This window comes from Myotis davidii, unplaced genomic scaffold, assembly GCF_000327345.1.
Source record: "Myotis davidii unplaced genomic scaffold, ASM32734v1 scaffold168, whole genome shotgun sequence".
Classification (NCBI taxonomy): domain Eukaryota; kingdom Metazoa; phylum Chordata; class Mammalia; order Chiroptera; family Vespertilionidae; genus Myotis; species Myotis davidii.
The window spans coordinates 6,774,306-6,796,886 of NW_006383016.1; the positions used below are offsets into that span (position 1 = coordinate 6,774,306).

A 22,581-nucleotide genomic window follows, 5' to 3' on the forward strand; every position below is an offset into this window, starting at 1 on the left:
CTAGTGAAATAATATATAACTAGTGAAATAACTAGACATATGTATACATAAATATATATATATACATAAATATATATATGTATATCTACTATATGGTCATAGGTTTAATTTTATTCAGGTCTTAAGAGTCTCTTAGCTAAAGTGTTTATAACAAACTGATAATTAATTTAGCTTCAGGCATGAATACTGAAGAAAAATAGATACCAATTAAGTTTCTTTAAACTTTTTAAATTTTATTTTCAATCACAGTTCACATTCAATGTTATATTAGTTTCAAGTGTATAACATACTGATTAGACATTTATAATAACTTGTGAAGTGATCATTCTAATAAGCCTGATACCATACATAGTTATTATAATATTAGTGACTATATTCTAAGCCAGTGATGGTGAACCTATGACACACGTGTCAGAGGTGACACGTGAACTCATTTTTTTGGTTGATTTTTCTTTGTTAAATGGCATTTAAATATATAAAATAAATATCAAAAGTATAAGTCTTTGTTTTACTATGGTTGTAAATATCAAAAAATTTCTATATGTGACACGGCACCAGAGTTTAGTTAGGGTTTTTCAAAATGCTGACACGTGAGCTCAAAAGGTTCGCTATCACTGTTCTAAGCTGTACTTACATCCATAACTGTTTTGTAACTGCCAATTTGTACTTCTTAATCCCTTCACCTTCTTCACCCAGCCCCTCAAAACCACTCCATCAGTTTGTTTCTGTATCTATGAGTTTGTTTCTGCTTTGTTTGTTTATTCTGCTTTTTAGGTTCCAAATATAAGTGAATTCATATGGTAATTGTCCTTCACTGTGACTCATTTCACCCAAGACAACACCCTCTAGGTCCATCCATGTTGTCCCAAGTGGTACAATTTCATCCTTTTTATGGCTGAGTAATATTTTATTGTATATTCAGGGTGTCCCAAAAATGTATACACACTTTGAATAATTATAAAGGCAGTGTTTCTTAAAATACATTTCATTTTCAAAATGTAATTGAGTCAGCTATTAAAGTATATATACATTTTTTGGGATACCCTGTAGGTACCATTTCTTTTTTATCCATTTGTCTTTTGACTGGCCCATTTAATCCATTTACATTTAAGGTAATTATTGATAGGTATGTACTTATTACCATTTTATTAATAGTTTTCTGATTGTTTTTGTAGTTCTCTTATTTTCTTAGTTTCTTGCTCTCTTCCCTTGTATGTTGATAACTTTTTGCAGTGTTGTGTTTGGATTGCTTTCTCTTTATTTCTTGTATATCTCTTGTAAATTTCTGGTTTGTGGTTTCAATGTGCTTCACATATACCAAGCTATGATTATAGCAGTCTATTTTAAGTTAACAGTAGTTTAAGTTCAAACACATTCTAAAATCACTACCATTTTTACTCACCCCCTACATGTTTATGTTTTTTTTTTCAATCCATTCTACCTTCTTTTGTGTGTTTGTGTGTATCCCTTAATTTACTATTGTAATTACATACGATCTTCCTACTTTTGCCTTTTAACCTTTGTACTGGCTTAGTGTTGGTTGAACTACTGCTTTTATTATGTGTTTGCCTTTGTCAGTGAGAGTTTTCTTGGCGACATTTTCTTATTCATATATTTTTAAATTTTTTTGTTCTTTATTTTGAAGAAGTCCCTTTAACATTTCTTGTAATACATTTCTTGGTTTGATGGTAATGCATTCCTCCAGCTTTTCTTTTACTTTGACCAGCTTTGAAAATCATATAAGCCAGGCTTAAGAACAGATAAAACACATCTTCCTTCTCTGTCCCTCTACCCTGCTGATTGAGGAATAATAGGCATCAGTTGCATGCATACCTAAGTGGTGGGCGATCTTTCAAAACCAACCACTGCATTCTTTCTCTTGGTGATGTCAGGTCAGCCTGTAGGAGTGGACAGCTCCTTCTGTTAATGATGTGGCTAGTGGCCAAGTCCTAATACTGGTTGCTTCAACTAGGGTTGTGTTCTTAACACAGGCAATTCTGATTTTCCCAAGCCTGAATGAATTGCTCCAGAGTTTCACCGAAGTTCTTATAATAACAACTCCCATTTCTTAAGCAATGTTTGTTTGCCAAATGCTTCCCGCATACTGTTTCACTTAATCCTCACAACAGTGTGTCATAAGTGCAGTTATTATTTCCATTTTAAAGCTAGGGAAAACTGAGGTTCAGAGGACATGTTAATTTGGTACTATGGTTAGAAATTGATGGAACTGGGATTGGTTTCCAAGGCGATCTCATTTCAGAGCCTGCTTTTTCAACCTCTAAATTACCGTAGACTACCCTTCAGTACATAGAATATTTTGGGACATGAACAGCCAATTCATTTCTGAGTATTTTCTGAGATCCCTTTATGGGGATTTGGTCAAGAGCATAAACAGGTTTTGTCTTCTCTGACCTGGCAGCCACCCACCTCTTCCCTTGGCTTACCTCCTTGCATTTGAACGGCCATTCCTCTGAATACCCAAAATCCCTCCTCCCCTGGCAGGACTGACATTGCAACTCACATAACTGTGACTCTCCAGAGTTTTTGTGCCAGCAGAGGTGTGAGATGGAGAGGAACCCTTTGGAACTAGACCTTCTATATGGCTGGCATGGTGCATTTAGCTGACAACTGGATTTCCAAACCATCTTTTGAAAGTTCTTCTAAACTACATACACTAAAGTTCTCAGCAACTGATGTCAAGTTGGCCCAAACTCCATGACTCTAAGGATCTTCCTTATTGATACAGTACAAATGTAAAACGGAGTATTGGGTTAGGGTCAGGAAACATCAAGCTCTGACGCATTCTTGACAGACAAACTCTAGTTTGGAGTGACATCCGATTTTGTCACTGGTAAAACCCAGGCCACATTCAGAAGCCTTGAGGCTGTCAGTAGGAGGGGCACTTACTTTCAGACATGGCTACTGTTCCATGAACCCCTTCCCTACCACTTTCTTGCCTTGCTTCATGAAAGAAAATAACATCCACTATCTTTTGCTACCCTTCACCTTTCTTTTTTCCTCCTTGGGGATGCATAAGAACAAGCAGTACTAGGAGAGGTTGGAAAGATGATGGTAGGTGCAGGTTTTGAGCTAGATCAGAGGAAGTAAAGCTAGACGTTTCTCTTCATCCCAAGCAAAAGGCCATTAAAGATCTATCTGTTCTAATTCTCAGGGGCTACATAAATAAATGCAAAATTACCTACGCAGTCTCACCCCAAATTAGCAGATGGCTTCTTCATTACAACTTATGTAATAGGTGGTTCTAATTAGAGATTACCAACAGCACCCACAAAACTACTTTAGAGAAGGAATACATTATAATTATTTTACTAAGAAGTTATTGGGATATGTTTCTCTTGTTAGGATGTAAAACACAAATTTTTAACAATAAATATTTCTTAATTATTTTCTATGCCACAGAATTTAAATGTACACACTATCACATGTCAAAAGAAAAGCACCCCATTTTCCATAAATTACTAAAGAATTGATATACAATGTTATGATAGGGTAAATAACTTATCTCCATGTATTGCAAATAAAACAAATGAAACCTACCAATAAATTAGCTTGCTTTTTAATAAGCAAGTACAAGACAACGATCCAACTTGGATATATAACCGAATGCCCCAAGCTGCAACAAGAATTTCACACAAAGCCTTCTGACCTAAGCAAAAGTTACTAGCTGTGTTTGCCAATTTTCTCTATAGAACAGATGGAAAACATAAAATGGTTTGCACTTCATTTCAAAATTACCATAATTTTCCTAATAAAAAGGTTATACTTTATATTCAGCCAGATATGCTGTTTCCAGGCATAAAACCAAATAAAATTTTCCTGATGCTCATCAGTATCGTTTTCCTGATACACCTTCAAGGTACGGAGTTTCAGGGCAATGAAATTATGCTAGAGAAAAGGGCAATTGTGAGAAAAACAGAAAAGAGAAAAAAAAAAGAACAAAGAAAGAAAAAAAATTAGGCACACCTCTTGAGCACACCATCCACATTCTGGATCTAGCGCAAGGCACTTGGTGCAGGATGCTGCATTCGAAGATGCACATCTGCTGTTTTCTGAAATGGAAGACAAAATGAGGGGTTATGGCTTATTTTCCTACTGGGAAGTATATACAGTTCTAGACCAAAATGTTTTTTGAAAACTGAAATAAGATGACAATAGTTTTAAGTTCATGACATCAAAAAATACACAACTTCTTTTGGGAGGAGTTAACCTGCTCATTGCTATTAATTTTCTGGATAGTTATTATTTGGGGGAAATAAGAGTGATAGAAATACGATTTTAGCTAGGTTTTGGGGTTTGGCTTGAATTCTCCTCCAATAGAGGAGGACCCTTCAAAATGTTTAATGTGTTGAAGTTTCACGGTATTTATATTATCTGAACCAATGAGGTGTTTTTGGATCTAGAATTTTTCCTGTAAGAATAATCAATTACAGACCTCAATCTCAACAGGAAAATCCACATTGAGTCATAGTGAATGACGTTCCTGAGAAATAATCTTGAAGGACATATATTATAATTAATTTGTGTTAATATTGATTATTTTGACTTGAAGGATAACAGAATCAAATATGATTCAGTATTTTAAAGGTAAAATGGTTAAAATGAATGAGTTGTTTTAGTTCATTTAATTGCTCTGACTGGACCAATTTAATTCATGACCAATTCACTTTTCCATAGATACCCACACTTGGCTGTGACATTTTAATAACATAATTGTGCTTTGAAAATATTTACCTTTGTTCCTCTAGCCACAAACTACGTACACCATTAGAAAGAGGCTCATCATTATAGACTTAAACACATAAAATATAATAATGAGTCATAAATTACTTTATTATGAGTTTTTAGTGGCATAATCACATCCTTTTTTAAAAAATATATTTTTTATTGATGTTGGAGAGTAAGGGAAAGGGAGAGAGAGAGAGAAGCATCAATAATGAGAGAGAATCACTGATTGGCTGCCTCCTGCACACCACCTACTGGGGATCAAGCCTGCAACCAGTGCATGTGCCCTTAATCAGAATTGAACCTGGGGCCTTTCAATCCACAGGGCAATGCTCTATCCATTGAGCCAAACCAGCCAGAGCCACATCCTTTTTATATTATCCCTACATGCTTCCTACATTCTATCCTTTACTGTTTACTCTGAAATATCCCAAGGACACTGGAAACCACAGCATACTGTCCAACTCACTCACAGGCACACAGTAAATAGCATTGACATGCTGGCTGTAAGTACCTCACAGTGCAGGTGAGAAGAGAACTATATAAGCAGACAGTGAAACACAATGTGATAAGCACAAGGGAAAGACCATCAGAGCACTATGAACATAGTGAGGAGATGCTCACTCTGCTTTATTTTTATTTTTAAAAATATTTTTTTATTGTTAATAGTATACAGATATCTCCTGTTTCCCCATCACTGCTTTAGAGGGACGGTTCCCCTGAGGCAGTGATATCTAGTATGTCTTTTTGCCATCCCTCTTTGTTTCTTCTAATCTGTGCCTGTTTCTTTTAAAAATGTAATAGGCATGAAAGAAGACTGTGTGCATGCACAGTCACACATGGACATGATGGTTTGAAAGAGAATAGAGCCCACTAAGTATCTAGCTGTCCCCATCCAGTTGGTTTCTCTTTTTCTTCTTTTTCAGCTTGCCCCAAACATTCTAGAAAACAGGGCTAAAAACAGTTCAGACCTGGAGATGGTATGGCGTCGGTGTTTGCAGTGAGAAGAGAGAGAAACTGTAGGAGAGTAATCATAGCAGAGAGGTGCTAACTGGGGTGGTAGTGAGTACTCTTCCCTGTAACTCCCAAGATAGCAATGAGTTACGCTGCAAGTATCCTTCCCTAACATCCCTGCTGTTCTATTATCTCCTCTCTGTATCCCCTTGCACCCTTTGTCCTTGGCTTTATATCAACTTTTAAAATACATTATCTAAAACTTCTTCACTAATATAGATGCACTGGCCTGGAATTCAAAGGACAAAAAATAAATACTGTTTTGGCCTCCCTTTACTACCAGTGTGGCCATCTACTAGTAACTAGGAAGAGTCCAATAGCCTAAAATCCTTCCAACTGGCTTAGTGCAAAACTGTAAAAGATGCTTATTTTTTAAGTAGTCAGAAGAGGGAGTGACCTTCTTACTTGTTTCCAGAAAGAAAACCAATTTAAGTCCATAAATCAAGCACATTTGCAGACCCAACTTGACCTTTACCAACTCTTTACAACCCTTAAGCTTAACCCAATTGGAACAAGGAATTAAGGTCATTGCAGATCATACTTGACCAAGCCTTTTACTGACTCAGTAGGACTTTTGCTCTGGCAGTTAAGATTGCAATCTCCTGGAAGGAAGCAGCAGATCCTACAGCTCTGCTCCTCATGTTTGTAATGGTTTTCTCACTCTGTCCTAGGTCAACCCAAATTCAAGTTCAAGTTAGGCTCCCACTTCCATAGCACATGAGGTAAATAATGAATATATGAACAAAAATGTGTTTTCTTTGTATTCTGCTTTCTGGCTTTGTCCTTTAAAAAGCTCTAGGCCGACCTCTGTTCTGAAATGTTAGACACCTAAGGATGAGGGCTATGAGGGATAGAGACTGTGGTTCTGTCAATACTTTCCAGGTTTAAAAGCTGACATTTCTCAGAGTCTACAGAACTACCAGAAATTGATCCCATAAATGGATATGGAGGAGGTGGGTAGGCCTTACGGTTCTGCAGAACTAGAGGAAGGCCATAAATTGAACTCCAGGGGAATAGTGTCAAATGTTGTTGCTGTAGAATGTCATGGTTAGAATTTGCAGAAGACAAGCCAGATACACTTTGGTAAATAGCATTTTAAGGAATTTTTTTTGAACTTTAAAACATGCAATTAAGTAAAAACCTAACACAAAAATGTTACACTAATTATAGCAATTCTTTACACTAAATGGATATGCTATTATGGGACTATTTGTTACTAGGTGTTAGGAGTGTGTGTGTGTGTGTGTGTGTGTGTGTGTGTACCTGTCTCTCTCACACACACTTCTGTGCAAATAGAAAGCTTTACACTGCCCACACATCGATGTATGACTTCTGTTTACTGACACTGGCAGTTTGTCATCAGCCTCTGGGTCTACTCAGTTCATCCCATCCCTGAGTCAACATCACAGAAAGGCGACTTTCCAGGGCTGGTTTCTAGCAGCTGTCATTGCTGACACTTCATTAGAGGGTGTGCCTGAGTGGTTCTTCTTCCCTCTAGGACAGTGGGAGCTTCTTGTCCAGTATTTGTCCTGTGTTGTGCATTAAAGACCTTGTTCTTTATGTTCTAGCACCGTGTTTTCATTAAGGATAGTTTTTTAAAATGGATTGTACTGGAAATTCTTAAGCCAATGGAAGCAGAAGGATAATATTTTAAACCACAAAACCTTAGAACCCTCTTTTGCACTTTTTTTTCAAGTCCTAAGTGCCTCACAAATCACATGTCATTAAAAAATGTGCTGCCTTGACAGAAATCAGTGGAGGATTTAACATCATATCATCAATATGTTTGTACTTTCTGAATAATTTTATTCCTTCATAAGCATGGGCTGTGAGTCTTGCTTTTCTCTCATTTTGTTACAACTGGAGGTAACAAATGTGATGAGATAGTATTGCTAAATGAATACTGGGAACAAAGTTCCAGATTTTCATAGCACTGCTCCATAGTAGCTATGTGCCCCTAGGCTGGTTACCTAAATTCGCTGGGGCTCCATTTCCTCCACAGTATCACTGGGCTAACCACTTATAAAAAATACCAATAGGAGATGAAATAAGCAAGTATATGCATGCCAAGAATAGCACATATGGTATAGTAGACACTCAGTAACGGGACTATTGTAGTGTTATTATAATTAATATATGAGTTAATTGGATATATACATAGATTCATACATAAATGTGTATTTAATTCTGGCTTTTAAAAAAAGAAGGCATTATGTGTCTTTAAGTTTGTTGTAAATGTAATTGGCTGTCTTTAAAATAAAGTCACTTGGGTCATAAAGGCAAAAGTTTAAAAATATAACTAATATATAAAAATAGTTATTAAGGTAAAAGTTACTGTATTTTAGTTACTTAAAAATGATTCTTAAGATCTAACTTAGTCAGGTATACACACATCAGTCCAATCTATCACAGGTAAAATTTTGGCACGACTATTGACTATAATTGGATTTCTGAAAATGTCTTAGAACACCTTCATTTTGTTCACAATTTGCAAAGTGAACATTGACTTAATCTGAATAATTTTTGATTTTTTTCCCAGAGTTAAATGTTTAGGGCTTATGTGAGATGACTTCTTTAACTTATTTCATGAGGTATCATAAATACCCATTGTTAACAGGATAGAATAAACAAAAATTGAGAAACTGTGTACTCATGACACTTTCTTGGATGTTCTTTAATTTAGATGATGGGCTTATTCATATTATTTTAAGAGTGTTTAATCCATAGAAGTGAAAGGAGGAAGAAAATGGACAAAAAAAATTTAAAGACAATAGAAGGTTCAATGTTTAGATTGGGATCTTTCTGTAAATCAAGTGATCAGATCAGTGAAAGTTTTAGGAAACACTTTTAATGTTTTTCGGTTCTAAAATTGATGCCATAAAATTTCAGCAAAATTTAAAGGATCTCCACAGTTAACTGGAAGAAGGAACAACTAAAAATGATGAATACTGTAGTCCTTGATATTAAGAATAAATCATTCAAAATTCTCTTGTTACTCCTAGACAGAATGATTTGTGAAAAAAGAAGAAATGCACTTTTCCTCAGGAAGTATTCTCTTCCTAATTACATTTACTCTACAAATTAAATTAAACTTGGGTAATTATAAAAGCTACTTCCTTGAGAAAACAACAACAAAGTAAGCACTATTATAATGGGTCCATAATATACTTTGATAGAATTCAAAACTAGGCAGATCGACCACAAATAGAATAAAGTTTGAAGTATAACTTTGGATATTCCTGGCTCTTGATGTGTATCATGGTCATGTACATTTTACAGAAACCTTTAAAACATATTGCCTGAGTATTAAAAGCTCTCTTGTATACAGAAATTTAATATATGCTATCATTTGATTTAAAAAATCACAACGAATAAATAGATAATTTGCCATTACCTAGTTATTTCACATTTTGATTGAGGAACTGTTTCCTAAAAGCCCCTACAAAAACATAGGGAGGGGAGGGGTGGTTGGGGATACTTCTTGAAAAAGTAGGCACAGGAAATAAAAGGCATTCAATTTTAATAAGGATTAAGGAAAGGGGCCTGGAAGGAAAGGTGGAAAGCTCTGAAGATCTCCAGATGGATTAAGAGGAAGATAGAGCCTGAGGCAGTATCTCAAAACACAGGGAACAAGGAAATAGGATAACTCTGGTATTTCTCTCTTCCTCCTACTTATTTTTCCTTGAACTTCATATAAACATAATACAAAACTGCATTCTTCAGTTATTAGCATTTTCATTTGCTCTTTTACCTAGTATTCAGAATATATGAAATATAATTTTACTGTTGAAATAGACAAAGAAGCAGATATAACTAAATTAATGTATTTGTGGCAAAACTTCAGCTTACTAAAATATTTTTTGCAACAAATGCATATTTCATCTATGTTCATATACAATTAATTGAAAAATTCATTTTAACTATTGTAGTTTGCTATAAAATTATACATTCAAAAAGTACTACTCAGCGGAGTATTCCTCTTCTCTACCATATCATTTGTTTCAAACTTGTAGCAAGTAAGCATTCGGCTCATGAAAATGAAAATGATATCTTTATGGGGAAAACCAGTTTATCTAAATAATTTAGCCTCTACTTGGACTTGAGAAATATACACTCATATTTATGTTTAGAGGAAAGCAGCTTGGATTTGTTTCTTGTCTTTTCTGTTAGCTATTCTAGAGATTAGGTTTGATAGTCTAAAGCTGTATTTGGAGGAATAGATGGTGGTATAATTATGTTCAGTTCTTATATAGGGACTCAGAAGGAAAGATGAGGGAATGAGGATATCATAAGAAACATTCATTGTCTTACCTCCCTAGAGGAAGAACTTGAGATAGAGATTATTGACAAGTGATTTATTGAAAAGGGAAGTGAGGTAAGAAGGTCAGGACTGGGCAAGGTGCCAAGCAAAGATGTAATTGCAGTTGAAGTGGGCCTCAGCCCTGATTCCACCCAGAACTTGGAGCACAAATGGTATGACAATGTTGTGCTACTTTGGAGCAGGCAGGGGGTGGAGGAGAGCTAGAAGGTGAGGATGGGTTAAACTCCAGACATCCCTGAGCCATGTGGCTTGCTTTGATGAAGGCCAATTCTTTGGAGAAGGTGGCAGCTCTGGGCTATTAATGGCCAGAACTCAGAGCAACTGGGGATAGTGCACCAGTTGTCCGGAAGTTATGTCTAGACCAGCAATAGCCATCTTCAGACCCAAGAGGTCCTTTCTCCTGGAAGCTAATGCTAAGGGTGGCAAAAGGTAAAGGAGTCTGAGCCACTCACATCATCATGGAGTTGCTGCCCCCTTTCTGGGTTGTGTCTCAGAACTGTTTCTGATGTAAGGAAAATTCTCCCAAGTATTGATAATGAGGGGAAGACTTGAGCAGGAGTAACGTAAATGCTTTTTTACAAATTTAAAGCAGAACATTACTTTACACAAAACAGACCATACACTTTGAAGAGGTGGTTTTTGTTGTTGTTGTTTTTCATTTTTTCTCTTTCCTTGGAAAAGTAAGGCTACTAGGCTGGCAGTTCTTGGAGGAAAGGTGCTTATGTGTATTCTTTAGGCCCAGAATCTGACCCTAGTGCCTGAAACACACTCAAGAAATGTCTGATGAATAAATGATATCCTAAGTTGAGATCAAGTTGGCAGTTTAATTTCTTAGGTTTTTAACTCTTGATTATTTAAATTTTAAAATAATCTTCATTTCCAAAACCCATTTATTGGACAAAGCAATATAATTGCATTTGCTTTTTTCCCCTTATTGCTCAGATCTAAATCAAATTTCAATTGACCCCTCCCTCCCCCACATAAGGTTGAGTAATTTCTTTCTGAGAACTTCCATATGATACCAATGTTAAGAAATAGCACTTTATCTTTCCTCTCACTAACCAGGTTTATTAGGCTTTTATTATATGTAATTAGAGACCTGATGCACGAAATTCGTGCAAGAGTAGGCCTTCCTTCCCCTGGCTGCCAGCACCGGCTTCCCTCTGGCACCCAGGACCCAGGCTTCCTTCTGGCCACCAGCAGGCACCCAGGACCTAGGCTTCCCTCGCAGCCCCGGCTTCATCCAGAAGGTTATCCGGTCTAATTAGCATATTATGCTTTTATTATTATAGATCTTTATGTTTCAGAGACAAGTTTCAACCTCCCTTGTTACATAGCAAAAAATTCATGAGTGTCCAGGAGGATTTTATGCATGGCATAAAGGTTTTTGGGAAGTAAAGAGGGAAAACACTACTTTTAATATTGGGCAGGTTAAGAAATGTTGAGGCACCACTGCACATTCCATCCGTCTGCCCTGCCCTGTTTGGGGCAGTCCCGACTTGAATCAGAACTTAAAGTGGGCTGGGATGGCATAAATCAAAACGCTGTTCATGACGGAATTTACAATAAGAATCACTGAGAAACCACTAATGACACTCGTTTGTGTTCAAACAGGCCATCCCAAGAAGGGTGCTCATTTGTTATTCATTTACATACTACCTAATAAACTTTGCAGCATACACTGGATGACTATATATCTCATGCTTTGCATGAGAACAGTTGAAAGGGGGAACTATTAATTATACTGTACAGCAGGTATACACCTCCATACGGAGGTGACAGGAAATGTGACAGGAGAAAGAGAATGCCAGTTAGTGATGAAGAAGTCTCTTCATATTAAGGAGGGCCTGACAGGTTTTGAAGGATAGGTATCATGCTGAAACCTGGTTAAAATTTGTTTGTTCTTAGAGTACATGCTATCTATACCTTAATATATATTCATTGATATGAGGAAGAGATAAAAGAGTATTAAGAATATTTGCCATTTACGTATGAAAATAACTTTGCAGTTTATATTATTTCCTAGACAATGTAGTTTCTCTTGGTGGGCCAACCAGGTATCCAACATACAACAATAACCATCCCTGAAGAGGGTCACGTTTAGTTTTGCAGTTGCTCCTTTACCTGAGCACATCAGCTTGTCTTCTGACCCTCACTCACCTGGTGGGAATTTGGGAGAAAGTGGGAGAAATGCAGGAAGAAAGAAGGGGGTCAAAACACAGCACCTTTCAGTATAACTTCGGACTTGGAACTTCAAAAGGGATCAAAATCTCAAGATTCAGGGAGGGCTCTGGAGTCCCCCCTGAGGCAAAGTCTGGTTAAAACTGCATTTGTCTAACTTGGAAAAGCAATATTAGTCATGTGCTTTGTGTCTTGTTTTAACTGGAACTTTTCCATACATTCCAACTGTCCTGTTTATGAGGCACACTCCCTTTTTATAAAAGCCAAAGTATTCACCGGTTTCCCACTCTGTTGCTCTGAATAATGTTTTTAATCTCACATACTAGAGTTCCAGGGGCTCTTCCTATTTTCCTCTCCGACTCTTGGCAGGTATGAATGTCCTTTCTCCTCCCCACCCCACCCCCCCAAAAAAAAAATCACACCGCAATTCATGTCAAAACCACAAATGCCATAGCTAAGGAGGTAAAAGAAATACCTCAGGATAGTAAAAATGCATTTTCTACATTATATTTTTTAAAGCTGAAGTTGCATCACAGGTGTGCACTGATTAGAGCAGCAAAGGAATGCCCTATATCATAAAGACTTGTTCTAAGTAAAATAAATAAATTAAAACCTAAAGTGAATTTTAGTTCATTTAGCATTTGGTTTTCCTGTAATTACATTTGAAAGACCAGAAAGGTCTTTATATTTACTCTGCCATTTGAAAATCAAATTTATATATACAATAGGTTAAATTAGAGAGAATAAAAAATAATAATTTACTAAGTAATTACTCTGGGGCCTGTTCTAAGCAGTTTATATGTATTATCTCATTGAACCTTTGTGAAAATCCAATGAAGAAAGCATTACTATGCTCATTTAACAGATGGGGAACTAAAGCTTAGGCCAAGTACCATCCCAAAGTCATAAAGCTGGTAAGTACAGAGACCAAGTTTGAACCCAGTTCTGACTAGAGCCCTTTTTTTTCCCTTTAACACTATATGCAATAGGAAATACCATAAAGATAATTATACCAAAGTGTGATTTAAAACCCTTGCTAATTGTACTATTATAAGTTCTTAAGTGCTGACTCAATAATAATTCCCATTTAGGTCAAGATAATTCTTTCACACAAGTAGCATGTCGTTATTTTCTCTCTCATCAGTCCCACTTTATAGATGAAGATGTTAGATTCTCCCCGTAGAATTATTTTCTATCTTCAGTGCCAAAGACCTCCCTAAATGCTTCAGTGCCCTTTTCGAATTCATTTTGTTTCCATGCACAAGGAAACTTTGAGTTTTAACACCAAAGCCCCAGCCTGAACATCTCACCCACTGCCTGAATTAGATTGGTTGGCACTTGCTCAGTATGGGGGAGCACTTCTCCATTTACAACTGTGTTTCCCCATCCTCTTGCCAGGGGATGGCTCTGGGCTGCATGTTAATTAGGCAGAAGCACTTGAAATGATGTCTGTAGTTGCTGTTTCCATTTGTGAATTTCCAGTTCTGCACTGGAAGCCAAATCTGGAAAGGGCAGCAGGCAGCTTGTTCTATTCTCTGCCTGTCCTCTGACCTTGGCTTCATAATTTAACTTTGCTGAGGTTCTGTTTCCTTGCTGATGAGGTAGGGAAAATGCTCCCCCTGTTCATGTACTGTATGCATCCACTGAGTTGTAAAAACATTTTAAAAAGTAGACTGTGAGACCTGCCAGCATGGCTCAGACCTATGAACCAGGAGATCACAGTTCAATTCCTGGTCAGGGCACATGGCCAGGATGTGGGCTTAATCCCCATGGGGCATGCAGGAGACAGCCAATCAATGATTCTCTCTCATCATTGATGTTTCTCTCTCTCCTTCTCCCTTCCTTTCCGAAATCAATAAAGACATATTTTTAAAAAAATAGAGTGTGAGTTAAATGACATGATGGGTGGACAACATGTGCTTTATAGCATGAGCAATTCTTTTTAATTTATGGAAATATTTTTAGATGCAAGGTATTTAAAATATGAAAGGTTTATTTTAAAAGGCCATCAAAACCCTCTCTGCTAGGTATACCAGCTGCCCAGTAATGCAGACTCATTTACTGTTTTATGTTTTAACACTGTCAGCAAAGAGGCACAAGCAAACTTTTTTTGGGATGGAATTGTTCTGTATGCCTACTGTGGTGGTAGTTTCTAGGTCCATCCACACATCTATCAAAATCCATTGATTGATACCTTAAGTAGATGCAGTTTATTGATTTAAATTATTTCAAATTTGTTTTAAATCAGTATTTTAAATTTTACTTTTGGGCTCAGACAAAGGAAATTCTGAATTATAATAAAAAGATTATTACCTAAATATTTTATGATAGAAATTTAATCTTCTATAATACTTTAAATTATTAATAATAATTGCCCCATTTAATTGGCTGGAATTTTACTAGGTACTTGCTTATACAAATATATAAATTTCCAATGCTTTACTCCATCATCCTTTACTTCCTAAGACCAAGGATATTCTCTTCCGAAACCACCATAGAAGTGGTTAATTCAGGACATTTATTATTGACACTATATCATGAACTAATCTTTAGTCCATATTATACTATAGAATTCTTGTTCCATATTATTCATATTTCCCAAAACAGTCCAACTCCTATTTCTCCATCAAAACTCAGCTTTGTCAGAGTTCATTATTGTTTGGGTAAATCTTCAACCAATGCTTTAGTCTCCTTGTTCTCACTGGCTGCTTATAGAGTTATTCCCCTGCCCTACCTCCCCAAAGTATCAACCTCTATTCTTTAAAGTTCAAAGATCATATTTAACATGCTCTTCCATCTTTGTTATCACCAGAGACTTTGCTAAAATTTACAATGTATTCATCACTTTGCTGATGGGTTTTCTGCCTCACTAGATGCCATGTGATTATCCAGATTATGCCCTCTTCATACTACCTTCACCTTAGGAATTCTTGAGGTGAAGGATGGTGGTGGGGAGTTCTCATGAGGTAAAGGGGCCACTGGATCATGAAACCATGAAAGAGTTCTTAGGTCCAAAGGCCAAAGAAAAGCAGAATGAGCGAAAAATTCAAGAGGAGCCACAGCTTGGGACAGAAGGAAGGCTCCTGACCCAATAATTCTAAACATGAAGTTGAATGAACAGAAGTAGGTCAGACACAAATGGGGTGATGCAACGGCATACATCTTAGCATCTGAAGCTGCCTTTATGGGGTACTGTCATGGGCATATTAAGGATTGTGTCTCTTCCAAATTCCTTTCTTATCTCACTTAGCCCCGAGGCCTTGCTTTTCTTCACCTCGTTGACTTTCCATCATCATTTCTCACATTCAGTTATTCTAATTCTCCTCAAATCCCCAAACACTTCTACCAAGTCTGAATACTTAAGATATGGTCCTAATCATACCTTTGTATTACCCAGAATGTCTAAATAACTTTAAAAAACACACAACAAACTTAAAATTGTCTTTGTTCTCTTTTCAGAGGGAAAAGAGTTTTCCCTTTTTCTAATATCATTCCCTCTATCTGTTTAGTGAATCACTCACTCAAAGGCCACCAATGATTTCCTAATTTTATTTAGCAGCTAGCATTTAGCAATGTTTAAATATCCTCCATCTTTTAACAGTGGGTAGACATTCTATCACTTCTTCCATTCTCATAACTAATCATCTTATATCTTTGACTATTTTTCCATCTCTCTAGACTACACCTTGATGGCATCATGAATTAACATGACTACTAGTAAGTCTCATCTTCTTGCACATGATCACCAATTAGTATCTGTAGTTCCAAAGTCTCATGCAAGTTGCTGGCTTGAATTCTCAATCTGCTGGAATTTCCACTTAGATTCACTAGAACTTCCAAATCTGTAAGTCTCAGGTAAAAACCATCTTCCTAGCCATCTGTAGCTCTTCCTGACTTCACTGACATTTCTGCTAATTATGTTATTTTTCTGGTTATTCTGCTTTAAATCTTTGTGGTGAACCTTGACTCATCCCTATACCATAATCCCAACAACCTGTGAATCACCAAGACTTCTTTACTTTTATCTAGATCTCTTTACATTCATCTCTCCCTTAGTTTATTGTAACAACTTCTCACAGCCTTTTACCTTGGTCATCTACCACTAGGATTCAATATATGCATTAGTGCCAGATTCACTCCCTGATACACTGTCCTTAATATGTCACATTACTACCCCACTAAACAATAAAAAGCCTTTGGTGATTTATTTCCTGCCACCTGAATAGTAAAGTTCAAACAAATCTACCTATATCTAACTCTGTGTTCTCTTTCACTTCTCCCCTAATGCCCTATATCCTGAACAATATGTGTGCCTCCTCTCTCTGCCTTCTGGGCATTTGCCTGTATTACAGTCCTTCCAGTTCTTCAGCATGCAATTTAGATACTTATCTCACTTCCATATCTTGGCCATCAATTCCTTTCTGCTCCCTTCAAATGTAGGTGATCTCTCCACTTTTAAAAAATTTGTGTTGTGATCTTTACATTCTACATTGAAATATAGTTATTTTTTATTATGTTCCTTAATGATTTTTGTTTTGTTTATTTAGTTGTGTGTTTGCACATGTGTATATAATTTACATATTACACATATGGAACTATATTTAGCAAGAAGCAAATTCCCCCAGGAAGAGGTAGGTAGTTCTTAGGTAGTCTTCGGTAAACCCTTTCACTTCTAAAATATTGCTGGTTTGTGCCACTAGATTCACAATAATCCCCAGGTATTGTGCACTTCTGCAGGCAGTCAGCTTCATCATCTGGAGTCAGGGATCCCAAGGCATTCAAAGAAACCCATCTCCCACTCGACAGATCGGCAGATCAGGTAAAGTGAACCCTGTCAAACCAGAACTAAAGTAGGCTTCCTCAGACCTCCTACCTTCCTCAGACAGGAATCCAGATCAAGCCCCAGAACCTGCCCTTCCCCCTTAGCACTCAGAGCCTCACTACCACTGTCTACCTTGAGTCCACAAAGACTAATCTCTCTTCTATACGTTTACGCCAGTCCCTTCAAGGAGTCTGAGACTTGCAGATGCCCTAATTTCCCCCACATACTCTATCCCTAGATGGCTCTTCTTCCCCCATCTACACTCCTTTACAATCTAGAATCTCCTCCTTGTCCTCTCCAAAATTCATAGTCCATTTCCAGAAGAATTCCCTGTATTAATTTCCTATTAATTTTCCCATTCTTTCTTGCTCTGATGAACCCTGGCTCTCCCCTGAGGTCGGGGCTTCCCTTGCTGACTTCATGAATAATGGCTGATGTGTCTCCCCAAGCATTCAGGACACTGGACCTGGAGGCAGGTAGCTGCCCTCCTTAGCTCTCACTGCCACTTCCAGGGTTTTCTGCCTCTCTCATCTCTAAACCCTCCCAGCTTTCCCACTCTGTACTCAGGTCATATTGCCCAGAACTCTGAATTATTGCAGGCATTTACTGCCCCAGGATGATGCCTTCTCATTTCTAGAGAACTTTCACTCTTTGCCTGTTACCACACTCTCCAACAGTACTCCTAGTTAGTTCTTGGCAACTTTAGTACATACGCAGATCATCTTTGCAATACCTAGATGCCTCACTTCCTTGTTCTCTTCACCAATTATTTTATCCTCTACTCTGATTTAACCACTTGCTTCCATGATCATAGATTTAGACCTTGTAATTACCAGTAACTGCAACCCCTCTACAATCTCAATTTCCCATATTACCCTCTCTGACCATCACCTCCTGTCTTTTAATCTAACTCACTTCTTCTAGGATCTAGACACCCACAATCTGCCACCTCCAGTCCTTCCATCCTCCCACCTGTTTCACATCTTACATCCTGTGATATCCTCTTTTCTTGACCCCTCCTCCAGTTATCCATAAGGCTAACTTGGTCACTGCCCTCAAAACTTTGCACAAACATCCCTTTCTTAATCAGATCAATCCTGTCTAATCCATTTAAAATGGCAGCTCCTACCTATCCCTCTAATCCTGCTCTACTATTTCCCACAGTACATATCATTTTCTAACCTACTACATAATTATAGTAATTATGTTTACTTTTTATTTTATTTCTTCTGCATCCAAGATATAAGACTTATGAGGATGAGGTTCTTTATCCTTTGTTTCCTAAGGTCTTTTACACAAAGACCAGAGCTTTCCACACACTTATTGGTGAAAAATTATTTGTTAAATAACTAGCAATTATTGGATTTTAGTTATGTTATATAACCTATTAGATTATAATATAAGTGCCAATCTCTGCCTTTAAAGTGGCATATCATTGAGGTAGATGTTGTTCTGTTCATATTTCCCTCCAGGTTTAGGGACTGGGCTCAGATACCACATTCTAATGGGAGAAGGCAGACCATAGACTAAATAGAATGTATAGCAAACTAGAAGTTGCTGTATGTTTAGCACCTTCTGTAAAGAAAAACACACTCAGATGGGGAGTAAGAAGTGCTGGTGGGCAAGTCAAGCTCTACACTATAATTCTCTGCTAAAGATAGGAGATATTATAACTAAGTATTAATATTTAAAAGAGAAAGTTTCTCTCTTGGCATCAGGACACATTTGACCTATATCCTGTCTGAATTAGAAGAAGTCTAAAGCCCTGTGGCATTAATGGTCCAGACCACCCACATCAGCCTCACATCACTCTCTTGTGTTGTTTACTCACACAGTTCCCCAAGCTCAACCTTCCAATCTGCGTGAAATCTTACTTCCCCTCCGTTCCCACTGCAACTAGTTCAAGCCAAATGTACTGAGTAGGTGCTTAAGAAATACCTTTTGAGTTATTGATTGAATGATAACTGTGGACTTCCTTCAAATCTCTAAGGCTGAATTCTTACTATGACAGGAAATTTTACAAATACATCTTTAAGAGATTTTCAAAAGAAAGTCAAAATATGAATGATCATTGATATAGTTAACTAAAATATTATGTTTTACATGCACTCTAAATAACCAGGGTTTTACTTTAACTCTTTTTCACATTCTCATGGGCAGCTCTGTTAGTATTATTACAAGATTTCTTGATTACAATGAAGAGAATAGGCAAATATTTGGCCAAAAGAGGAAAAGACATTATCATCTAGGAATAGAAAGCAGAAAATTCCACGTCTTAAGGAATTTGGAAGTTTTATTGATTTGGATAGCATTCATCCATCCATGAATTATCTGGTAGTTATTTAATACCTGCTATAACCATGCCATTATGCAGTATATTAAAAATAGGGTACTTATCTTGTGAAGCTTATGGAATAACAGCATAAGTGACATATGACAGAACCTTAACAAATATGCTACAAAAAGGACCAGGCAGGGTGCTGTGACAACAGATGACAGAAGGATGTCACCTCAAAGGGAGACAGGGAGGGGCAGTGAAAACTTGAGGAATTTGCCAGGTCTTTTTATTACATGATTGCCTCTCTATTCTGTCTGGCTCCCAAATGCTGTCTGTTAGAAATCTCACAGTATTGTTAGGTTGCTATTGAGAGTTAGCCTGATTAGCTGTATCAGTGAAATCTGGCAAAACATCAGCAATCCACTCAGAGAAATGAAATCATCTCCCAGCATCCAGTACTCCAGGTCTAAATTTTGTTATCTGAACCCCTGTTTTCTTACTTCAGATCTCTTTTGTCTTCCAATAGTTAATTACCCTTTTCACTTCTGCTACAGACTCCCAAGCTGTCTTTAAATATATATGTACAATCAAGTATGATTATATTTGAATGAGTCAAAAGGAGCTATGCCTTCGCTGTGACTGAGGCTATAAAGAAACTCTCTACCCTGTCAGACCTATGTTATAGATCCACTGAGCATGCTGAGATAGGCCAGTTTACCTACTTCTTTTAGCCTGGAAGGCTCTGCTCTTTTCCCAATGACAACTAGACTCCAAACTCTGTTCCTAGCCTTCTGTGCTCTCACCTGTGGCCTCACCTCCTGAACCACTCCCAAAACACCCAGATTTCCAGCACGCTTCACCTTTGCACGCCAAAAGTTTAGAAAGGGAATGAATGAAAGAACTTTTCCCAAATATGCCATGGGTGTGTGTGTGTGTGTGTGTGTGTGTGTGTATGTTATTGGTAATATGCTATCAGATTCTGGAATTTCCTGCCAGTCTCCTAATATTCATGTGATATCTCCTATGATCTTCTGGATGGAGGGGGTCACATCCAGCAGCCTGCCTTGTTTAACCAACTCATTTGGACCATTGTAGGCCATTTACTGTACAGCATCCTCAAAGCCCTGGAAAAGTGAGTTTGTGCTATTATGGGTAAAGTTCTTGAGAACCGAAATTCTTTCATATATAAATAGGAGTGCCACTATTCTGGAGAGGTAGACTTCCAAAGTATGTATAATTCCATATTTCTTGGCATTTTCTGGACCCCTAACATATTGCCACTATGGCAGCTCTACAGAATTTGAAGGCCCAATTCTGGTTGGAGCTCGAATTCTTCATCGTAGAGCTAGAAGCATCTAATTTAGTCAGAGGGTCAAGACAACCCTGGTTCCATATGTGGGATTTCTTGTTTTAAAAAATAAGCTCAAAAAAATTGTTAAGTACCCAGTGTAGCAGAAAAAAAAAAAGCTATTCTATCGGGGAGTATTTTAGAAGTTGATACTGTAGGGAAGAGGCATATAACACCCAGTGATAGTTCTAACTGATTAGACATTTCTGTACTACCAAGTAATTCAGTAATTTGTCCAAAAAGCCCCGGTATCTGAATTTTCATAATGCCTATAAATCTATTTCTACTTGTTAACAAGTCTATCACCCGGTAATCTAGTCTGCAACCATGTTCTCAGAGAGCAGCGACCCCTGGCATCAAAGCTATGCTGATCTCTAAGTAACTGAAGGTCAGCCCTAGATATGCATATCAACACTGTATGCACCCTGACAGGGAGCACTGGGCTTTATTCTCCAGCTGTTCTATGCTGCCCTCAGTAGGGCACAGGTACATGCTTAGGAACTCCCTCCCCTGTTCCCACCTCATCTTAGTTCCATCAGATGTCACCAGCATCCTGTGGCCTGGGATCCTTTAAGAGGCATCAAGCATTCTACCTCCTCTGAATTAAGGACTCGTGCTAATAAGATTTAGTCCTCATATTTCCATTACCAATCTCAGAGGTCAGGCACTGTGATTCTGTACATTGGCTCTCACCTTAGTGCTCTGGTTCTATGTGATTGTGGTTGAAACACTTATCCAAAGAGACCTTTTATTTTTTAAAATCTTTATTGTTTAAAGTATAACATTTATCACCTCCCCATTGATCCCCTCTAGCCTGAACCTACTCCTTGCCCCAGGCCTTACCACACTAATGTCTATTATGCATAGACCCATAGAAGTTCTTTAATCTCTTCCCACCCACACACTCACCCATCACCTTCCCTCTGAGAGCAACAGCCTGTTCCATGCTCTGTGTCTCCTTTTAAACCAAAATTCAGGATGCCTGAAACTGACTCCCTTCTTGGGTGTGTTTTACAGTGTTAGTGTCTTCTAGATACATTTTCTTGGAACTTGAGCCCCAGGTATCATTTCCAGAAAGTTTTCTTTTGCAAATTATGGTCTACTTGACTTCAATTCCATAAAAATCAAAACTAAATGCACAAAAAGACAATAGAGCAGCGGTTCTCAACCTGTGAGTCGTGACCCCTTTGGGGGTCGAACAACCCTTTCACAGGGGTCGCCTAAGACCATCGGAAAATATATATATAATTACATATTGTTTTTGTGATTAATCACTATGCTTTAATTATGTCCAATTTGTAACAATGAAAATACATCCTGTATATCAGATATTTACATTACGATTCAAAAAAGTAGCAAAATTACAGTTATGAAGTAGCAATGAAAATAATTTTATGGTTGGGGTCATCACAACATGAGGAACTCATGTATTAAAGGGTCGCAGCATTAGGAAGGTTGAGAACCATTGCAATAGAGCAATACCTTGGGAGGTATTCCTTTTACTAAGAAACTAGCTAGATCATTTTTCTGCTAATAATACAGTTCTGCACAATGAGTTCTTTGTTTCCAACTAGAACAGCCAGTCCTACAGCAATTCCAGCACACCCCGAAACTTTCCTGCATTCTTTGTTCTCCTGCAGTTAATGAATACCTTTACAACACTAGTTGTAGCCAGCCTGGCCTCCTAGCTCCACTCAAGCAGCCAATTAGGAACGACATTCCCTAGTTTGGCACCCCTTAAGGTACTTCCTGACAACCTAATTTTGTAGAATTTTGAACTTTTAATTATTTTCTCCGTTTTGACCTCATAATATTCTGAAGTCCCTTTGAAGCATAGTAGTAATACCTCATGCCCTAAGGATGAAGCTTTCCCT

At 37.5% G+C, this 22,581-nt stretch overlaps 1 protein-coding gene across 1 annotated transcript in view; it reads right to left on the reverse strand.

Moving 5' to 3' along the window:
- Positions 1-22,581, reverse strand: part of ITGB8 (integrin subunit beta 8) — a 78,816-nt gene that overhangs the window by 47,143 nt on the left and 9,092 nt on the right. Inside the window, 1 exon segment of the mRNA XM_006779035.2 lies at positions 3,985-4,070. Coding sequence (XP_006779098.1) covers positions 3,985-4,070 — 86 coding nt within the window.